The sequence below is a fragment of the Scyliorhinus torazame genome, chromosome 10 (genome assembly GCF_047496885.1).
Source record: "Scyliorhinus torazame isolate Kashiwa2021f chromosome 10, sScyTor2.1, whole genome shotgun sequence".
NCBI lineage: Eukaryota > Metazoa > Chordata > Chondrichthyes > Carcharhiniformes > Scyliorhinidae > Scyliorhinus > Scyliorhinus torazame.
This window is the reverse complement of record NC_092716.1, coordinates 66,804,527-66,824,581: the sequence shown is the minus strand read 5'-3', so window position 1 is coordinate 66,824,581 and position 20,055 is coordinate 66,804,527. Positions and strand designations below refer to the sequence as shown.

At 44.5% G+C, this 20,055-nt stretch overlaps 1 protein-coding gene across 1 annotated transcript in view; it reads right to left on the bottom strand.

Annotated features, from left to right (window-relative positions):
- The window catches only part of tent4b (terminal nucleotidyltransferase 4B), a 96,542-nt gene extending 76,925 nt beyond the window's left edge, over positions 1–19,617 (bottom strand). Inside the window, exon 1 of the mRNA XM_072518225.1 lies at positions 19,004–19,617. Within this exon, the coding sequence (XP_072374326.1) occupies positions 19,004–19,467 (464 nt within the window). The 5' untranslated portion in view covers positions 19,468–19,617. The remainder of the gene's footprint in view (positions 1–19,003) is intronic.
- Positions 19,618–20,055: the final 438 nt, after the last annotated feature.

Here is a 20,055-nt window from a genome sequence, read left to right as displayed (position 1 = left end):
AAGAGATTGAGTAAAGAGGTTTGAATCGCACTTGGGGACGATGATCAGCAATTAAGGGCAGGCTGGACTATGATCCAGCACTGGTTGCTGGTGTCGGCACCAGCAAAAACGGACTGGGGAAAGATTGCAGCTTGCCAGCAAAATGGGACGGAGGAAGTGTGTGAGTACGATGAGCGATTCCGATTTGTCTGGTCGGAACATGCGCACGAGCAGGGACCCGAAAAAATGGACGATAGCACTTTCGGTCCAATGCAAGTTACTTTCGTTACTGGTTTAAGACCAAAATTGCAAAAATGCTAAAGATTACTCTGCCCGGGTGGGAGATCAGAGAAATAACCTTTGCAGCATTGGTCGATCAGTGTAACCAGTTAGTCCGGGATATGGTAGTTAAACTCCGAGAGTCCGACCTCTGATCCAAGCGGTGGTGAGGATGATCTGGTACAATTATTTGAGCAACTTACACCACAGCAACAGAAGGAGTTGCAAAAAAACTAGAAGAGCCCACCCTCAATCTCCCAGCACCTCTCCTGGCATTGATCCAACAGCAAGGAGATGGTTTGTGATCACTATGAGGATAGGTGATCAAGATGTAGACTGTCTCCTGGACACAGGAGCTGAATTAATATGTTTACCGCCAAGATACAAAAGCTTTTTACCTATAGATGGCAAGATACAAGTTGCCCATGGGGTTGAGGGCCAGAATTAAGTCATCAGAAGAGCTCAACCCATGCTCATTGAACTTGGCCCACACAAATTGACCATATCTATCTGGGTGGTCCCAAGTGGGACAAGCTCTCTTGGGACTGGATGTACCAACTCAATTGAATTCCTCATTGCATTTTGAAGATGGCCAAGTCACGTGCAGAAGGAGCAGTTGAAAGACCACCCAATATAAGCCAAAGATAAGAATGATTGCGGCCTACTCCATGTGGAACTGGCATCATTTACTGGGACTGCACCACCGTGCAAGAAACAGTATCCCATCAGCCCAATCACCATTACTGGCATCTTGCAAGTTTCCCAACAACTAGAGGAGCAAAGAGAACTGGTAAAAACACATAGTTCCTCTAACAGCCCTGTAGGGGCAGTACGGAAACCCATGGAATTTGAAACTCAAACATGCAATAATGAGCACAGGTAGAAAACATCCCATGTTCCAATTATTACACAATCATTCACAGGCCTAGTTTGAGGATTGGGAGGGAAGTACACATTATGCATGTATCATATTGAAAGAAAAACCTTTGGGGTTCAAATAATCGTAAGCCAATTAATTCCATAATTTCAGACACCTTTGCCTAATTAACATGGCTCTGATATTACAGAGTATGTAATGCAAACAGGCACACGGCTATCTCATTACAGATGCTTGTTATAAAAGGTCATTATAATTATTGATAGTTACTTGGGCAACTAATGGTCTGCTTTCTAGGATTCTTAGCCAGTTTGGTGCTCAAATCGGTGTTGTCCAATATATTAGCTATGTGACTAATCACATCTGATTTGTAAAATTAATTAATAAGCATCGTCTTTAGGCATGTACTCTCAATACTCATTTCACATGGTTCATGTTGGTGTACTTTGACCCTTCTATCCAATTGTTGGTAAAATGGCAAGATGGAAAGCAGAATGCGATTGTATTTTGATCATAGAAAATACACCCCATACTTGGTTACTAAAGGTGACAAAGTGTTTAAGTATACACCTGATATACATTAACCTGCAGAATACAGGTAAAGGTGTTTCCTACTAATAGTCAGTCATGCGACACCACTTAAGTGATGTCACGACAGCAGTTTTGATTGAACAACACTTCTAAATTAAGCTTGCCTGACAGAGCAATAACTCACGTAGACAAGAAAAGTCTAGAATTCAGCATTAAGTTGTGATTGGAGGCAGAAAAACAGCAGTCTTGGTGGGGTGAAGGGAAATAAGTCAGCATCTTGCCCCTCAACCCTTACCATCAATCTGGTTGGATTCCAGACTGGAAATGGAAGAAAATAAGGGCTGTCATTAGATTTGGAAATTTGCTCCAGAAATAATCAGTCCCTGCAGTAGAGAAGGCATAACTGGAGGAAAAGGTCCAACCAGCCTTGCCTTCCTTCTTTAAGACATTGCTTAACCCTACCTCTCTGACCAAGCTTTTGGTCTCTGCCCTAATATTTCCTTATATGGTTCAATGTCAAATCTGTTTGTTAGTGCTACCATGAAGTCCCTTGAGACATTCTATTATGAAACACAATCTCTGGTTTCAAATTATGTGAACTCTGAACCTTGCAGATGATACAAAGATATTGCAGATAATACAAAGATCTGTTACGAGACAGGTAGTGTTCAGGAAGCAGGGAGGCTGCAGAAGGACCTGGACAGACTAGGGCAGTGGGCAAAGAAGTGGCAAATGGAATACAATATGCAAAAGTGAAAGGTTATGCACTTTGGTAGGAAGAATGGAGGCATAGGCTATTTTCTAAATGGGAAAAGCTTAGGAAATCAGAAGCACAAAGGGACTTGGGAGTCCTTGTTTACGATTCTCTTGGTTAACGTGCAGGTTCAGTTGGCAGTTAGGAAGGCAAATGCAATTCATGTTGAGAGGGTTAGAGCATTCATGTCGAGAGGGCTAGAATACAATAGCAGGGATGTACTTCTGAGGCCATATAAGGCTCTGGTCAGACCCCATTTGAAGCATTGTGAGCAGTTTTGGACTTGTTGGAAGGATGTGCTGACCTTGGAAAGGGTCCAGGGGAGTTTCACAAGAATGATCCCTGGAATTAAGACCTTATTATATGAGCAGTTGAGGACTCTGGGTTTGTACTTGTTGGAGTTCAGAAGGATGAGGAGGGAATCTTAATGAAACTTACAGGATACCGAGAGGCCTAGATAAGAGTGGACGTAGAGAGGACATTTCCACTAGTAGGAAAAACAAGAACCTCCGACTGAAGGGACGATCCTTTAAAAATTAGATGAGGAGGAATTTCTTCAGCCAGAGGGTGGTGAATCTGTGGAACTCTTTGCCACAGATGCTGTGGAGGCCAATTCACTGATTGTCTTGATTGATAGTGGGATCAGGGGTTATGGGGAGAAGGCAGGCGAATGGGGGTGAGAAACAGATCAGCCATGATTGAATAGCGAATCAGACTCGATGGACCAAATGGCCTAATTCTGCTCCTGTGTCTTATAGGTTATCCGCTTTGGTAATGGAAATAGGGAGGCAGATCATTATTTGAATGAGTGTAAATGAGAGATGGATACTCAGCGAGACCTTGGTGTCCTCGTACATCAGTCGCTGAAAGTAAGCGCACAGCAGGCAGTAAAGGCGGCAAATGGTAGGTTGGCCTTCATAGCGAAAGGATCTGAGTATAGGAATAGGGATGTTTTACTGCATTTGTATAGGGGATTGGTAAGGTCACACCTGGAGTATTGTGCGCAGTTTTGGTGTCCTTATCTGCGGAAGGATGTTCTTGCTATGGAGAGAGTGCAGCAAAGGTTTACCAGGCCGATTCCTGGGACGGTGAGACTGCCATATGAGGAGAGACTAAGCCGGGTAGGGTTATATTCATTGGAGTTTGGAAGAGTGAGTTATAGAAACTTAGAAACTGGATATGGAGATAGTGGGGAGGACTCTGGATCGATGCACTACACAGGGCGAACTCCACCTCCGCATGCGCAGGACTGAGCATGAGCCTAACACAGCTAAAGGTGGTGCACAGGGCACACTTAACCAGAACAAGAATGAACGGGTTCTTCCTGGAGGTGGAGGATAAATGTGAACGATGCCCGGCCAACTACACCCATATGTTCTGGTCTTGTCAAGTACTGGACCGTCTTTTTTAAGGCCATGTCCAAGGTTGTGGGGATGAGGGTGGAGCCGTGCCCACTAGTGGTGGTTTTCGGGGTATCAGAAGAGCCAGAGCTCTTTACAGGGAGAGGGACAGACATCCAAGCCTTTGCCTCTCTGATTGCCTGCCAAAGACTCCTGCTCGGCTGGCAATCAGCAGCGCCATCCAAGGCTGCAGACTGGCTGACTGATCTGGCAACGTTTCTTCAATTGGAGAAAATAAAATACACCATCCAGTGATCAGGGGAAGGCTTCCACAACGCATAGGAGGTTGTTCACCAGCCTGTTCCAAGATGTGTTTCTGGCCAGCAGCCAATAAGCAGAGGGGGGATGGAGAAACAAAATTCAATGGAAGAAAGAGAGGAAGGGGGCAGGGGGACAGGTGCCAAGGGAAACACAGGGCAAGCACGAAAGGGGAAATTGGAAGGGACAAAGGGCAAGACCGCAGCCTGAAGGGGCTACAACGGGACCAAACCACACCGAGCTGATGCCACTCCGGTACAGGAGACGGGGGGGGGGGGCTCCATGACGGTGGCAGCTGAACACCGGGAGGGGGGGTGCAAAAAGGGAACCCACACCTGTACACAGGCTCTATCTCAAGGGAACACAACTAGATATCTGCCCCAAAGCGGTTCATGGGTCTCCCTTTGGTCGGTTTCCTCGCTGTTGTTTTTTTATTTTTCTCTAACATCCCTTTTTCATGTTGATATCGTGCACTCTGTTTGTTATAACTGAAATTCTCTTTAATAAAAATACTTTTAGAAAAGGTTGTTGAGGCCAAAACATTGTGCAATTTCAAGCAGGAATTAAATATAGCTCTTGTGGATAAATGAATCATGGGTGGGTGGGGGGGCAAGGTAAGATCAGGGTATTGAACTTGATAATCAACCATGATCATAATGAATGGCAGAGCAGACGTGATGGGCGAAATGGCCTCCTCCTGCTTCTAGTTTCTATGTATGTCCCGCGTATTTGCCCATCTGAAAATATTGACGGCGGATGGGGTTTTCTTGCAGGAGACCCTCCACTCGAGATTTGACACTAGGACACGGGGCACTGCGGTATTGATCATTAGGAGGGTGGCTTTTTCGCTGGCCCAATATTTTGGTGGATGCAGGAGGGAGAGGGAGATACGCGATAGGGTGCGGTGTTGGCGGGTGTTCTGGTGGTATTAATGAGCATGTGCCGAACTGACTACAGGGACTTTATTTATTTTTTTATATTTAGAGTACCCAATTCATTTTTTCCAATTAAGGGGCAATTTAGTGTTCAATCCACCTATCTTGCACATCTTTGGATTGTGGGGGCGAAACCCATGCAAACACGGGGAGAATGTGCAAACTCCACATGGACAGTGACCCAGAGCCGGGATCAAACCTGGGACTTCGGCGCCGTGAGACTGCAGTGCTACCACTATGCCACCGTGCAGCCCGACAGGGGCTTTATTAAGGTGGCGCCGGCTATCCCCGAGCTAGATTCGCATCAGTCAATTATTTTGGGGAGGGGGCTTTACGTGTGCTTTAGACCAGAGGTCGGAGAGGTCGAGCCCAAATCCTTTACAACATTGGGGGTAACAAAGGAGCTGTATTCATGGAGCAGATGTTTGTGGGGGGTTTCCTAGGTTACCGGTGCCTCCCCATTTGGATTCGGTTCTATCGGGGAAGGATGAATTTCAGAAGTCAATGGGCAGATGGTGGCGATGGAAAAGGCTTCTCTGGAGGAAGTAAAAGGAAAATGGGAGGAAGAGTTGGGTTTGGTTTTGATGGGGAGGTGGTGGTGTGAGGCTGTACAAAAGGTCAACTTCGCCTCCTCGTGTGCAAGGTTCAGGTTAATACAATTTTTGGTCAGGTGCATAGGGCGCACTTGACCAAGGCACCTACGAGTGGGTTCTTCCCAGGGCTAGAGGATAGATGTGAACGGTGTTCTAGGAGACCAGCGAATCATTCGCATATGTCTTGGTTTTGCCCCAAGCTGGTTAAGTTCTGGGGTTTTTTCTGAAACAATATCAGAGATTCTGGGTGTTAGATTGGAGCTGTGCCCCACGGTGGCTATCTTTGGTGTATCGGATTCGCCAGCACTGCAGGTGAAGGCAGATGCCTGACCTTCGCCTCTCTAATAGCCCGGAAGCGAATCTTACTGGGGTGGAGGTCACGGTGCCGCCAAATGCTTTGATTTGGGTGGGGGAATTGTTGGAATTCCTGCATCTGGAGAAAATTAAGTAAGTCATAAGGGGAGTGGAGGAGAGGTTTTATTCTAGGTAGCTGCAGTTCATCACCTTTTTTAAGGAGCTGGTTATCAGCAGCAAATAAGTGGTGGGGGGGGAAAAAGGTTTTTGCTAAGGTCAGGTTGGGAGAAGATATTTTTATTACAATGTATAAATTTGTTGGAACAATTTGTATGTTAGTGTTGGGAATTTTTTTTTTTTTTAAAAGCACTAAATTTAAACATCTTTAAAAGTATAAATAACTGTGGTACATCATATAATCTATTCCTCTTAATTCAAAGTTTACCCATTAAAATTAAGCTTAAAAGTGGCTCGATTAAAATTGCATTTCTTAAATGAAAGCTCTTAATTAGATTTCTTTGCTACAAAAATATGAGTCCCCAATACAAATGAGCCCTGACAAGTGGAGTCCACTACAAATTGAATTGAATCTGGGATCAACATCAGGTGCTCATCTTTCAACATTGTTGAACGGACAGAGTAAAATTGGAAGAAATTCAAGAGCATGGATAGCCCAAGTACAAGACCTTTATCACTGAGACAACACAAGGTCATGATTCTCTAAGATGTGGAGATGCCGGCGTTGCACTGGGGTGAGCACAGTAAGAGGTCTTTCAACACCAGGTTAAAGTCCAACAGGTTTGTTTTGAATCACTAGCTTTCGGAGCACTGTTCCTTCCTCGGGTGAATGAAGAGGTGGGTTCCAGATATATAAAAATATATAGGCAAATTCAAAGATGCAAGACGATACTTTGAATTTTAATGAGAGTCTTTGCAGGTCATTAAGTCTACAGGTCCAGACTGAGCAACTGGAGAGAGCTATAATCACAGGTTAAAGAGATGCGAATTGTCTCAAGCCAAGACAGCTGGTAGGATTTTGCACGCCCAGGCCAGAAGGTGTTGGATCTGTTGGACTTTAACCTGGTGTTGGAAAACTTCTTACTATGATTCTCTAAGATTAATGTACAGGTTCAGTCGGCAGTTAGGAAGGCAAATACAATGTTCGCATTCATGCCAAGAGGGCTAGAATACAATAGCAGGGATGTACTTCTGAGGCTGTATAAGGCTCTGGTGAGACCCCATTTGGAGTATTGTGAGCAGTTTTGGGCCCCGTATCGAATGAAGGATGTGCTGGCCTTGGAAAGGGTCCAGAGGACGTTCACAAGAATGATCCCTGGAATGAAGAGCTCGTCATATGAGGAATGGTTGAAGACTGTATGTCTGTACTCATCGGAGTTTAGAAGGTTGAGGGGGGATCTTATTGAAACTTACAGGATGCAGCGAGATACCTGGATAGAGTGGAGGTGAAGAGGATGTTTTGACTTGCAGGAAAAATTAGAAGCAGAGGACACAATCTCAGACTAAAGGGACGATCCTTTAAAACAGAGATGAGGAGGAATTTCTTCAGCCAGGGGGTGGTAAATCTGTGGAACTCTTTGCCACAGAAGGCTGTGAAGGCCAAATCACTGAGTGTCTTTAAGACGGAGATAGCTAGGATCTTGATGAATAAGGGGATATGGGGTGAAGGCAGGAGAATGGGATGAGAAAAATATCAGCCATGATTGAATGGTGGAGCAGACTCGATGGGCCAAGTGGCCTAACTGTGCTCCTATGTCTCATGGTCAAATAAGTGGAGAAATTTGATACTCCTCTCACAACCTTCGGCACCTACTAAAAAAGCAAAAGAAGAACCACTGCTTATTAAGAGTAAAATTTTCCTGACCTTTTCCCAATGTTGAAATCAGCTCTACTGGGCTGGTTGAAATGTACTGGAGCAGTTTACAAACCCGGACCATCTGATCTCATCTTATAAGAAAAGCGAATGGATTCAGGAAGCTTTCTGTATCACAGATAAATGGCTTCAAAAACGATCCTGTGATTGAGTCCAGGTCCACGCGAGGAGGCAAGCAAAATTGCCATGCAACGCAACAACAATTGGGTATTATATGCAAATATTCTTGAAATTTATCATCACAAAGCCATCATTCAAACTGATGGAACTGGCCTTTATTTATTTAAATAAATGCACTCAAGCAAATTATCATGGATTTTATTAGCATGACTGAAGAAAAATAGCAAGTAGGTGAGAGATTTGCAACAATCCCCAATGCTCCCTCATGTTGTTATTATTTCTGTACCCTACAGAAATAGCAAATAGACAGGTATCGCTGGTGACCCTTATTGAATAATGACTGGGTTACTTTTACTTGTATGGTAAGACGGTCATCTTGTCAGTTGACAACTATCAGACCTGAGCAATGCCTGCGTGCAAGTGCAACAGAACTAATATTTTTACCAAACATGCGATTAGCCATTTAATGCTATGAAAGCGTTGGCAACAAGTGATTCTGCAAAATACTACCATGCCATTGATAATAGGGGCTCTACAGGTCATCTATTCATCATTGTTGCTGCATATAGCCACTATTATCACCAGGAGATCAGCTGTCATGGCATACTATACTCGTCTTTTCCCATCCTCACATCCACTGCAGTTCATCTACAACCACACTGTGACATGTCTCGGGCGATTCCTCTTTCTGCTGGCCTCCATTCTGCCCTCTATAAGATCTCTAAACTTTACTCTTGCAATTTTGAGTATCTCTTCATTTGTCTTATGGTCTGTATATTAACATTCATATTTCAACAGCTTCTATTTTCTCCCACAGATCTTTATTTACTGTCCAGGTTTCTGAGGCATGGGAAAGTGGACAGAATGTAGTATCTTATGAGATTTTTCCTTGCTAAAATTAAAATTAAACAAAATTACTTCTGGCTGTCTCTATCATTCTAACTTCTGTATTTGCCTGTCCTTCTTCTGATGTCTCCATTCATGTTTGCCACCTTTTTGTTATCATTCGTCCAAAATAGACAAACTTATCTATTTGTTGCATTGTGACCCATCCACTTCAAATCTGCGCCGGTTCTTCTAACGTATTCCTTCTAACTACAATTGTTTTAGTCTTTTTGGTGTTCATACTCCAGCCATATTCTAAATTTTGCTTGATATTTTTAGTCATATTAAATGATTATTGTTCTGATCAGCCTTACTGATTCTGCGAGAGTCACTGAACAATATTATTTAGTCTTAAGTTCTCCTTACCATTGGAGGGAGCTGCGCTCTATTTGCAGCACCAAACTAGTTTTTCAGTGCTTATAAAGGAGGCTTGATATCTGGAATGCTAACTGACATGGAAATTGCTTACAAGCACAAGGGAGCAAATGTAAGGAAGAGGCCCAAACAGACAGATCAAACTGTCCCCACCAGAGCCTTGATGAGCTATTGTGTGAATAACTGAGGAAGTATCCGAAAATGAAAACAGATTTCCCCAAGGAATTTCTCGACTATTTTGTGGATGAACTTGCTGTCAATAGGAAGCAAATCCCTGAGCATTTTGGAAAGTCACTGAGAATTCAAATAACCCACAATAACTTCCAAATTTCTTCATGGCCTCATCCCCATCTCTAATCTCCTTCAACCCTCAAAATATCTGCACTTTTACAATTGTGGTCTCAAATATTCCTAATTTTAAACCTTTCACCTTGCCAAATATTGCCAAGGCCTTCAGCTGCCACAGCCCCAAGCCCTGGAGTTCTCTCCCCAAACCCCTCTTTCCCTCTTGAAAGGCATTCCTTAAACTTTACCGCTTTGACCAAACTTTTGGTTTCTGCCCTAACATTGCCTTATGGTTCAGTGTCAAATTTGTTTGATAATGCTCCTGTTCAGCCCCTCGAGACATTCTACTATATTAAAAGTGCTATAAATAAAACTGTTGTTGACAACTGAATTTTGTTTTGAACTGCCTTTAAAGAACCCACATTTTTATCACATATACTTCAATCATTGCTTTGGAATTTTGTGATGACTTATGTTCCTGTGGTATTTAGCTGCGCTAATTCATTAAAATTACATCATTTAATTTTTTTTCAATAAGGTTACATTTAATTAACAGTGGACTGAACAAACCATAATACAAAGCATATAGCAAATTAACATCCAAGTGATGAGATGTTATACCTAATTCTAATCATTACTTTAACATTCGTCAAGGAATGGAGAGGACTACAACTTGCACAGAGACAAACCAGGGTACAGTTGTTGTTTATATAAACTATCAGTACACTGATGACTGGAGAAGGCAAAGTTTTCCTTCAATTATTACTTAATAAACAAAGGTTTATTTTTAATTTCGGTTTCCCAGTGAGAGTTTTCATCCTGAAACATATTCGAGTCAAAAAGATGAGATAGCTACATCGTGTCATTTCCACAACCATTGTTGCTGCTCTCAGATTATGCAAAATATTATTTGTTCATAGGAGCAAGAAATACATAGAATAGTTCATAGATATTCGGCCCATCGGGTCTGCACCGACGCTCTGAAAGAGCACCCTGCCCACACCCACTCCCCACCTAACTGTGTGGACACCAAGGGGCAACTTAACATGGCTAATCCATCTAACCCATACATCTTTGGACTGTGGGAGGAAATCAGAGCAACAGAGGAAACCCACGCAGACACTGGGAGAAAGTGCAAACTCCACACTGTCACCCAAAGGCAGAATTGAACCCGGGTCCCTGATGCTGTGAAGCAGTGCTAACTGTTGTGCCGTCCCCAAGCTAAAACTACCGCTGGCCGTGGTGGGATTTGAAACCCCCCCCCCCCCGGAGACTGCAGCCTTATTCCAGTGCCTTAGACCGCTCAGTCACACTACCACAAAATAGTTTTAACCTACTCCTGATGAAAGATCACGTCACAGTATGGATTCCATTCAGGAAGAGAACTAAGTGTCGCAAATCTAAAATCAAGCAGTACTTTAAAAGTTTTCAAAATGTGATAGCGGGTTTGGAGTAGTGAACACTGACACTTCAGTGGAACCTGTCAACATGCTCCAGTCAGGCACTTGTATCTTCAGTTACTGGGCCCCCGCAAATGTTCAAAAGTTAAAAATTGACCAGCACCAAGATAAGCAGTATTCTGTTAGTAATCGGCTAAATTCATGATACAAGCAACAAGTGATTATGGTCACATGGTGAGTGCGGTAATTAGCCATCTAACCACTCAATTCAGTGAAAATACTTATGATTCTCAAACTACCTCTAGATGTCAAATAGCAATCACAACAGATCATCTGGCAGAGCACAGTTCACAAAGGATGCAGTAGAATTATTTTCAGGTGTCTCTAATCTGCAGGCTAACAGCCTTAACAGAGAACACTCCATGAACCTTAAACTGATTGGGGACTTTGACTCCATACCGATGCTGGTCATTAAACAATGCGCACTTGTGTTCCTCTTCAATCTTTCCAACCAACAATGTAAATATTAGCAAGAACTGTGATGCTCAACATTTTCTAAGTTGCTGACCCTTGCAGCTTCATTTTTGTTCCAGGCTGACCAACAAGCTATTCACTGTTTATGAGTATTTGTGAGACACACATTTCAAATGTTTCCACTCTTCTGCAGACCAATGCTTTGACAGGTAACTTACTGACTTTCTGGGCTTTTATTGGGGTATACTTGGAACAGAAAATCAGCTGCCAGCTGACCAATACAACAGCTCATGCATCACAGACTCACTTTCTAAACCTTGGGAAGTTTTGAAAGTCACACAAAGTAGACAGCATCAGCAAAGCCTGCAAAACATGCTCTAGTTTAATTTTTTTTCTGCCAGTCCAAAAAAAAGAGACAGAAAACAAAAAAGAATGCACAGCTAGCATACAGATTAAAGGAGCATGACATCAAAATTCAATTCCCACTTGTTGAGCAGTCTGGGCACTGCTCAGTCGATAGCATGTTCACTTGCTAATCAGAAGATTATAGTTTCAAATCCTACAGCAGGACTTGAGCTGTCACTCTAGCAAAGTACTGAAGTAGTGTTGCACTATTCAAGATGCTGTCTTTCCAATATGATGTTAAACAAAGCACCAATCGGACTTCCGGTGACGGCAGGCGGGAGGCGGCCGCACAATGAAGGGCTCCCGTTCGGGAACGGCATTTTCGGGGCTTTTAAGCCCGGTCCCAGGGTCCATGGAGGCGGCAAAAGCAGGAAGAAACAGTGAAGGCACAGTGAAGAAAAATGTCGATGGTAAGCAAAAAATTGTCCGTAAAGAAAACAGCTGAAGGTCCATCGGGGAGTGGAAAGGTCACCGCGGGGTCACCAAGGAAAATGGAGGCTGGAGCACAAGAGGAGGCCGCATTGCTTACGGCTGAAGAAATAACTACGGTGATGGCTGCGGAATTCGAAAGGCAGTTTACAAGATACATGGAGACAATGAGGAAGGAGATGAGAGAGGTTTTGAGTGCGCTGGTGGAGGAGGCGATTTCCCCGGTGATGACGGCGGTGGTGAGCGCAGTGGCAGAGGTGCAAGGGGAGGCGCTGAAAGAAGTGGAGGAGACGTTATTGCAGTACGGTGATCAACTTGCCTCGATGGGGAAGGAAATGCGGAATGTGATGGACATTAACAAGGATCTGCGAGGAAAAATGGAAGACCTGGAAAACAGATCCAGGCAACAGAATTTGAGGATTGTGGGGCTGCCTGAATGAGTTGAAGGACCAAGGCCAATTGAGTATTTTGCCGCGATGCTGGCAAAACTATTGGGGAGGGGGAGGATCCCTCCCGATATGAACTGGATCGGGCTCATCGGTCGTGGAGGCCTGTACCAATGGCGAGTGAGCCGCCAAAGGTAGTGACTCTGTGCTTCCGTAGGTACAGTGTGAAGGAGAAGGTTCTGAGCTGGGCCAAGCAGAAGCGGGTGGTGCAGTGGGCTGGAGCTGGTATACGTGTATACCAGGACTTTACAGTGGAGCTGGCGAGGAGGCGGGCTGCCTTCAACTGGGTGAAGAGGGCACTGTACATTAGCACGGGGCAGTGCGGCATTGTATATCCAGCGAAGCTGAGGGTGACTTACAAGCTCAGGGACTTTTATTTTGGACTGGCGGAAGCAGCGGAAGAGTTTGCGAAGGCAGAAGGACTGTGGCAGAACTGAGAAATTGAGAAATGGCCATGTGCTGATGTGACCTCATGACTGACTGTATTTTCTTCTTTTTTTTGTTTCACTGCGTGCGGGTGTATGGGTTAAAGGAGCCAATGTTGTATATATTTGGACAAGGGAAGTGATGGGACTTTCACTCGAAATTAGGGCTCTTTGGGGTGTAGGTGGATATGCGGGGTTTGTGTGCTATGAGGGGGATTTCTGGGCTTCCCTAGGGCCGGGCAAGGGGGAAAGGGACCTGGGCGGGGGCCTCCACAGGACCCGGGCGGGGGCCTCCACGCTGGCCGGTTTAAGCCGGCCAGTGAATGGGAGTGAGGTGGGGGAGGGGCTGCGGCCAACGGAGCCTGGCAGAAAAGGGTCCGGGTGGTCTAGCCAGGGTGGAAAGTTGGGGGGGGGGGGGGGGGAAGGAACCGAGGTTGGGGGGAGGAGTTTTACAAGAGGCAGTGGACGGGAGGAGTTGGAGACTAGGGGGGGGTACAACTCTTGCGTATCATGTACAGTACTCTTTCAGAGGTTGGATGGCATTGAGTGTAGGGGGGGGGGGGGGTGGACACACTCTATAGGTCAATGGCGACCATGGGTGGTCCCGGACTCCTTTTTCTCTTTTGTTTCCACCGTGGGAGGGTTTGTTTTATTGGATGCATATATTGACAGGTGGGCCGTTGTTTGGGGTGGTGGGAGGATGGGGTCGTTGGTATTGTTAAGGGGATTGATTTTGTATTTGTTACCGTTTGCTGTTTGTGGGTGGGGTGTAAATTCTGAAGGAAAATGTGAAAATGGAGAATAAAAACATTTTTTTTTAAAACAAAGCACCAGTCGGTCTTTTCTAGTGGTGCAGCAAAATGAAAATAAAACCATGACACTACCTGATGAGGGTTGGGGGTTAACCTGTTGTAGTAACTTTCCTGGACTAAAAAGATAGTGCAATATTAATGTGGGAAAAGGAGTTACAGCTGGATGAGATCAATGAACTGTGAAGAATCAACACAATATAGTAAATTAAAAGGAAGGCCAAAGTATTTTTCAATTAACTTGCATAACACAAACAAACCTGGGGTGGGGGGAAAAGTAGGTCACAACAGCTGCTGATGTCTGGGAGTGTAAGGCAGCATTCTTTCTTGTAATAAATTTAGAGTGCCCAATTCATTTTTTCTTAAGGGACAATTTAGCATGGCCAACCTACCTAGTCCGTATATCTTTTGGGTTGTGGGGATGAAGGCCACGCAAACATGGGGACAATGTGCAAACTGCACACGCACAGTGGCCCACAGCTGGGATCGAACCTGGAACCTCAGCGCCGTGAGACAGCAGTGCTAACCACTGCACCACCATGAGGAAGGCAGCAATTCTTAGTAATGAACTGAACATTGAAAAGTAATCGGAGCTCATGGTTGAACAGTATGCCAAGGTTCTGCATTTCTGAGCTTAGCTGGAGATGTAAATAGGAAATGTGATGGAGTCAAGACCGGGTATGTTGATATTTTCTGCAGCCAAATAAAACTCTTGTTTCAATATTTAGATGCAGGAAGGTGGCTCATTCAGGTCTTAAATGTTGGACAGGCAATGAAAATAATGCCAACGATTGTGGAAGCAGAGAGATTTGTCAGTGTACATGTGGAAGCTGATAACACGCTAAGATAGAAAAACAGTGTCTGAGCCCACAGGGGCAAGGGTGGTGCTGGATCGGTCACATTCATATTGCAGGATCAGACTGGAAACATGAGAGATTACCATACAGTTGGATTGTAAAAGGAGAATAATTCAAGCAGAATGGATAGATCAACTATGATGAAGGCATTGGAGAGGTTGAGGAAGGTCAGACAGTCAAAGCTTTTGCCTTTTGTAACTTTGGCCTCAATATTATAGGCGCAACAGTAGTGTAATTGAATAGTCCCGTAGTCATAAGATTACAGTAACATCAGATTATTGGTACAAGGCTTGTGCTCATCACCTTTTGATCAAAGATTCTTGTGTGTCAACTTGGCTCTGTTGGTTACAAAGTTAAAGCCCCTGGAATAAAAGGGTCAGTGGCAGAATGGATACAAAGTTGGCTGATTTGTGATGAATAATGTTATTCAGACTGGATGAAGAGCAGAGTTCCCTAGGGATCAGTATTAAGACCAATGCTTTTTTTAAATCTATATTAATGATCTAGAATTGGGTGCACTGGGAATAATTTCAAAATTGGCAAATGACAAAAGAATCTTAGGAATATTGGGGTAGTGACGATATTCAAGAGGACATAGGCTGACGGAATGGGTGGACACCCGGCATATTAAATTTACCACTGAGGTCGTCTTTTCAATTGACTGTTGAAATCATTAAAGACAGGGGTCTGTTTATATGCAGGGTATAAAATGTAGGTGTAGATGTCGCAATTTTGAAATGTGGAAAAAAATAACTAATATTTATGTGGCACAGTTTATTGATTTTTAAAAAAAATTTAGAGTACCCAATTAATTTTTTCCAAGGGGCAATTTAGCATGGCCAATCCATTTTGCTTGCACATTTTTGGGTTGTGGGGGCGAAATCCACGCAAACGGGGAGAATGTGCAAACTCCACACAGACAGTGACCCAGAGCCAGGATTGAACCTGGGCGCCATGAGGCCGCAGTGCCAACCCACTGCGCCACCGTGCTGCCCTCCAATTTATTGATTTAATCATGATACCTTTAACCACAATGAAAGCGTCAAATTTGCTATCAAATTCATTATCTTTGGCGTCCATTGCAAAGAGCTAATTGAATTCAGAGTCATCGAGTATGACATCATCATAAAGATCACACTCTGGATCAGATGTAGCACTTCAACTTTAGAATTACCCTCCACTCCATTCATTAAAAATTGGATATTCAGCATTTTTCGAATGATTCGTTTAACATTTTGTGCGCTGATGGCACCCCACAACTGGATGACAAAAATCATAATCTCTGGTGGGCAACAAGCGTATTTCCACTCATTTGTGACGGTCCCCCCCCCCCCCCCCCCCCCCCCAAATCAACCACCCACCTATTCAATTTCGCACAATCACGTCAAAAGGTTGAACTGTGGATATGAGACACCCCCCCACCCTGGTATAACTACAATGTTGGTGTTTGCCATTATTTCTTCACAGGCATCTCTTGACTGCATCAGTCATATGGGATCTGAACATGTTCCACACAAATAAGCTGCAATCTATATGTAGGCCACTGGGGCACTTATTCCACATAGTATCAATCCATAACTTCATTCCATATTCATCCATCCAAACATTGTCATGGACATGCACAAAAACCTCTGCAAGTTTGATTTTATTTTTGAAAATTATCACTTTTATTTTATTCCATCGGCCATGCAGGCTAGTACCATGGTGAATCTAGTCTTGCCATGTCTTGCGGTTTTCACTAGAACCCTTTTAAGACCTTTCCACTCCACAATTCAGTTGCTGTGCATATTGAAAGTCATGGGTATTTTGTCTATGTTGCTGATATGATATAATGGGCACCGATGCTGTCTGAAGAGCCATTGGAAACTGATAATTTTTGAATCAAGATTTTTGGGTAGGCTCTGAGCAAACTTGGTCTTCTGCCCCAATACTAGGGATTTTTGTTCCATAAGTAGGTTCACCAATTACTCAAAATTCTTTGGACTCTGGGTCGCGTCGCCCCCCCCCCCCCCCCCCCCACATATGTGCCCACTTTAGAGCACATATACACATTGCATTTCTGGTGACAATGAAGCTATTCTGACGATTGAGAACCCATTTCCAAACATGCTTCTCAAAATCAGTCCAGTGGCTGGTCCCTGTTCTCATGCGCATTTGATCACGCACATTTTCTTCAGGGCAGTTTGCTTCTTCTTCCATTCTCACACCACTGGAGGGGGTAGGATAGGTTGTGAAAGCAGTTGGCAGGGTATATAGAACTCTAGGTTTACTAACTATAGGCATAGTGTACAAAAGAAGATATGGTGAACTTGCCATAAACAATGTACATTGTGTCTAATTCTGGGTATGTGTGGAAAAGATGCAGAAAGGATTCACTGGTTGCTGGGATGAGGGACTTCAGGTATGTAGATAAATTAAAGGGAACAGCCCCAATTTCTCCAAAGAGAAGGTTTACAGGAGATTTGATTTAAAAAGTGTTCAAAATGAGCGCAGACAGAGTTGATAAAGAAAATGGTCCCGTTTGCAAGAGTCAAGAACCAAAGAACACAAATTTAAGGCGAGTGGCAAAGGAATCAAAAAACACAAGGAAAACATTTTTACTTTGCAAGACATTAAGGTTTGAAATGCACTACCAGAGAATGTGGTGGAGGCAGATTTAATCATGGCATTCAAAAGTGTATTTGGTATTTATCTGAGAAGGGGGAAAAATGCAGCGCTACAGGGAAAAGGTAGGGAAGTGGGTCTAGGCGAGTTGCTCTTGCAGAGCACCGGCGCACACACAATAGACCTCCTGTACTATAACCATTCTAGCATTCTACGGCACACACGCCCAACTATAGTATCCTTACTGCTGCTCTGGTTCAGTTCTGCGCTCTCATCACAAAGATCAGAAATATTCCAAGCTTTATTCCAATATTCCAAGTCAGTGGCATATTTACCCACTGAAACAAGAAACCTGTGTGTAATATCCTCATTATTTTCAGAGTCACACCATCAACTATGGATGGTCTTGCAGAGTACAGTGATTGTTGTGCACCTGACAAGTTCAAGATACAGAAATTTGCAGTTTTAAAGCAAATTACTCTTAATCATGAGACAGGTAATGACAGAAATCAGTGCCTTTAACATGGCAGTCAGAAGGCCAAATTGACATTAGTGTTCTGTTACAGCAGCTGCTTTGAAATACTAACTCCACTTGTGGAAGGTCTTTCGAAACCCCTCGTTTCCCCAGCTTACTCCAAAAGTCTGCACATTCAATTGTGTCACTTCAAAGACCAGATTTATTCATTTTGACCTTCAAGAAGAGGTGCTGCAACCACGTGGGGAGACTGAAATTCACTATGCGTGTCTACTTCCAATTTTTTAGGGGGATTTTTGACCTTCAAGAGGTGCTGCAACGTAGGGAGATGGAAATTCACTATAACTGTCTATTTTCAATACTTATGTTGCTTTTTAAATAAGCAAGTCTTATCCATCTCCCACATTTCAAAAAATTATGCCACTTACAGCAATGTTTCAACAATATGAAAGTAGACACCCTGAAATACAGAAGCAAAAGCAGCAGGTTTTTTTAACGTTCTGAACCATTTAAAAGATTTAATGGTGCCACATGAAACTAAAATAAAACAAATAATCTTGGATATATTGACTGAAACACAAAATTCGATGCAAATGTTATGCAATTTCATGGGTGTTATTGGGGCCCCAAAACCTTCCATAACACACCAGTTTAACGTGAACTTACTGCAAGAGCAAGTTATACATTTTACAATATCATCCATGCCAATTGTTAGTTAAGAACGGATAAGGAGCTTGATATAGACATTTCACGTACCACAGTTTTTGTAGTTAAACAAAATGGACTCTTCGTGCATTACATAACAGCAACCGATGGACAGAGTTAATAATCTTAAACGGGGACAGTCTTACAAATTGGAAAACTTCTTGTTGAATAACAAAATGCACCAAATACATCATTTAAGTCAGGCAGAACGTGACAAGAACAGTGCACGACTCCTTCCCTTCCCCTCCCTAGACCACCACAAAAATAAAGTTTGCCAGTCACATTTCTATTAGACAGTGCCACTTTAACACGTGGGCAATCTTTGACATCCACGGAATTGGCTGCATTATAAATGAGGGCATTGATAGGGCCGTCGTTGAAACAGGATTTGTGATCTCCTCCGCGATGTGCCAAACACCCAAATTAGTTCTGACCGGCCATCCAAAGGGCAAAGAGGCTCTCCTGAAACCCTAGGCCACCTCTGCAAAACAAAAAGCAGCGCGTGTAAGAAGCCTTACCCCAGGACTCCCTCTCTGTAGTTCCGGCTTTTCCAGGGAGTTCCGTTGTAACGGCCGCTTCCAGACATCAGGCTGTAGTTTAACCCGAAAGTGCTCGCCTTGTTGTCCCTTTTCCTTTTGTTGCCCGAGCCGCTGTTCGTATTACTGTCGTCCGGGCTGCTCTTCCTGCAGCCGCCTTCACCTGGGCCGGCTGGGAAGTTACTATCGTTAGCGCTGGGCTCGAGTGGGAGAAAGTCCTTCTGTCTTCCGAAATCCCCACCTCCCTGGCTGCTTCTTTCCCTCGACATTCTCTCGCTGCCCACATTCGTTGCTGCCGCCGCCGTTGTCGTCGTTGTCGCTGCCGCCGCACAGTTATTATTAAAGAACAGATTCCTCAGCCCTTGCGTCGTTTCCCAAATTTGCATCCACAAAATGTTGGCGGGTCCGAGCTGCTCTGGCTGAAACCAGGCTACTCTCGGATCCATCAAACGGAGACGGCGTTTCCACCACCTGAAAACGGAGCGTCTGCTCGTTTTCCCCCTGCCGGCCCTCCGCTCACTGCCTGCCCTCCCCCGCCCTCTGCGTGTCGGCTACCCCGGCAGCCTGTCACTGGGCCGGAACGAGGACAGATCCAACAGCAATGGCGCCAGGCGCTGGTCTGCGCAGGCGCATTGCGTGCCCAGGCTGGCGTACGGCTCGCGGGCTGGAATCTGCGAACGGAACGGCGCGCAACAATTGGCCTCCATTGTGACATCAGAGCGATGCGAACCTGACGCGATAATGAGAGTGGCTCGCGCGTTCCTTCCTTTTTCGGTTGATATTCGAACGTCCCAGTTACGCTCGGCCCCCCCATCAGATGACCTCCCTCATCCCCCTCTTCAGCCCCATATCACCTCCATCCTCACTTACCCCATCCCCCCTCAACCACACATTCCCCCCCCCCTCCTCAACCCCACATCACCCCAACCTCACATCAACTCCATCCTCAACCCCCTATCACCCCAACCTCATCACCTCCATTCTCACACCATCCACCTCACCCATCCCCCCCACCCCAACCTCACATCACCCCC